The sequence below is a fragment of the Camelina sativa genome, chromosome 8 (assembly GCF_000633955.1).
Source record: "Camelina sativa cultivar DH55 chromosome 8, Cs, whole genome shotgun sequence".
Classification (NCBI taxonomy): Eukaryota; Viridiplantae; Streptophyta; class Magnoliopsida; order Brassicales; family Brassicaceae; genus Camelina; species Camelina sativa.
This window is the reverse complement of record NC_025692.1, coordinates 6,258,980-6,260,290: the sequence shown is the minus strand read 5'-3', so window position 1 is coordinate 6,260,290 and position 1,311 is coordinate 6,258,980. Positions and strand designations below refer to the sequence as shown.

Here is a 1,311-nt window from a genome sequence, read left to right as displayed (position 1 = left end):
GTATCGGGGCGTCCGGTGGTGATGCAGCCTTACATCTCGAACATGGACGCGCTAGTGGCGGCGTGGCTGCCGGGAACGGAAGGTCAAGGAGTGGCTGATGTATTGTTCGGTGATTATGGATTCACCGGGAAATTGGCTCGGACGTGGTTTAAGACAGTTGATCAGTTGCCGATGAACGTTGGTGACCCGCATTACGACCCGTTGTACCCGTTTGGATTCGGGTTAATCACTAACCCAATTTAATAACGCCTTTGGTTCGTTGATCGTTGCGCCAAACACACAAAATTATATTAAAAATGATGATATTTTATTTAAAAAAAAAACTTTTCCTTACACAATATTATTAGCAATATTTGAAAGATTTTAGATTTTATCAATATTGTTGTATATATGATCTCAATCAGAAGCTTCTTCGTCAAGCTCCAAAGCTTTGAAATATTTACCATCTAAAAGATACGTTCCAATGGAGAGTCGAACTGCCCACAAGTCCTTTGGTTTTCTTGATACGATTCTGCAATAACCATATCAAAAAAAAGTTACATGATGCGTTCAGAGTCTTGAGTGTTGTCCTAAAATTTAGGTTGTAAAAACAAATAAGGAATTTGGATGAAGAAGAAGAAGACCTTCCAACATCGCCAGGCTTGACCAAGCCAGAGTTAGCTCTAAGACAAGGCATTGAAGCGGCTGTTTTTATAACTTTGGGGGCTTCTACGATGATGATTGGTGATCCCACTTGGAGCTTCGATTTTGGTCGTGGAGGCTCGTTTGCGGTTTCACAGCATCTCACTGTGACTCTTGCCGTGAAAGATCCACTGTACCATACCCCGGATTGCATCTTGGGAAATCTAGTTGAAGAAGCAACGGAGCAAGCCATGGAAGAAGCAACTGTGAGTTTTTTGGTGGTGTCATATGAGAGGATAAGTAGACTTTTGTCTTGTAGTAATTGCTTGCAAGCCAGTGGTCACCAATCTTCGGTTTTGCCTTGGTTTAATCTTCGGTGTATTTTAATTCCATCGATTGATCATATTTGTATCTGGTCTAAAATTTACTCTGAGGAGCAGACAGTATAATGAACAAGAACCTGTTTCCAACTTTTTCAGCTCATGTTCTTCTATTCAAAAACATGAAGAATATACATAATATGTTACATAACAAAAGGATGCCAGACGAATTATATTCACCCGAAATTAATATTGTTCAAGGGGCCGGGAGATTAATTATCTAGACAAACAAAACAAAAAAACTTTATAATCTATACCAAAAAATATTTCTACGATCTGGTCCTTTGGTATCTCTGGCTTGTTTGTGAAG

General features: G+C 39.7%; 1 protein-coding gene across 1 annotated transcript; it reads right to left on the bottom strand.

Annotated features, from left to right (window-relative positions):
• Positions 286–1,020, bottom strand: LOC104706445. Its single transcript, XM_010422641.2, has 2 exons — positions 624–1,020; positions 286–511 (listed from the first exon to the last, which is right to left on the bottom strand). The coding sequence occupies exons 1-2, from the start codon at positions 872–874 to the stop codon at positions 397–399; spliced, it is 366 nt and encodes a 121-aa protein (XP_010420943.1). The 5' UTR covers positions 875–1,020; the 3' UTR covers positions 286–396.

Excerpts from the sequence above, each read along its gene's own strand:
- LOC104706445 (XM_010422641.2), bottom strand. The coding sequence starts at position 874 with ATGGCTTGCTCCGTTGCTTCTTCAACTAGATTTCCCAAGATGCAATCC. Across the intron at positions 512-623 it reads AAGCCTGGCGATGTTGGAAG|AATCGTATCAAGAAAACCAA; the intron begins GTCTTCTTCTTC and ends TGGTTATTGCAG.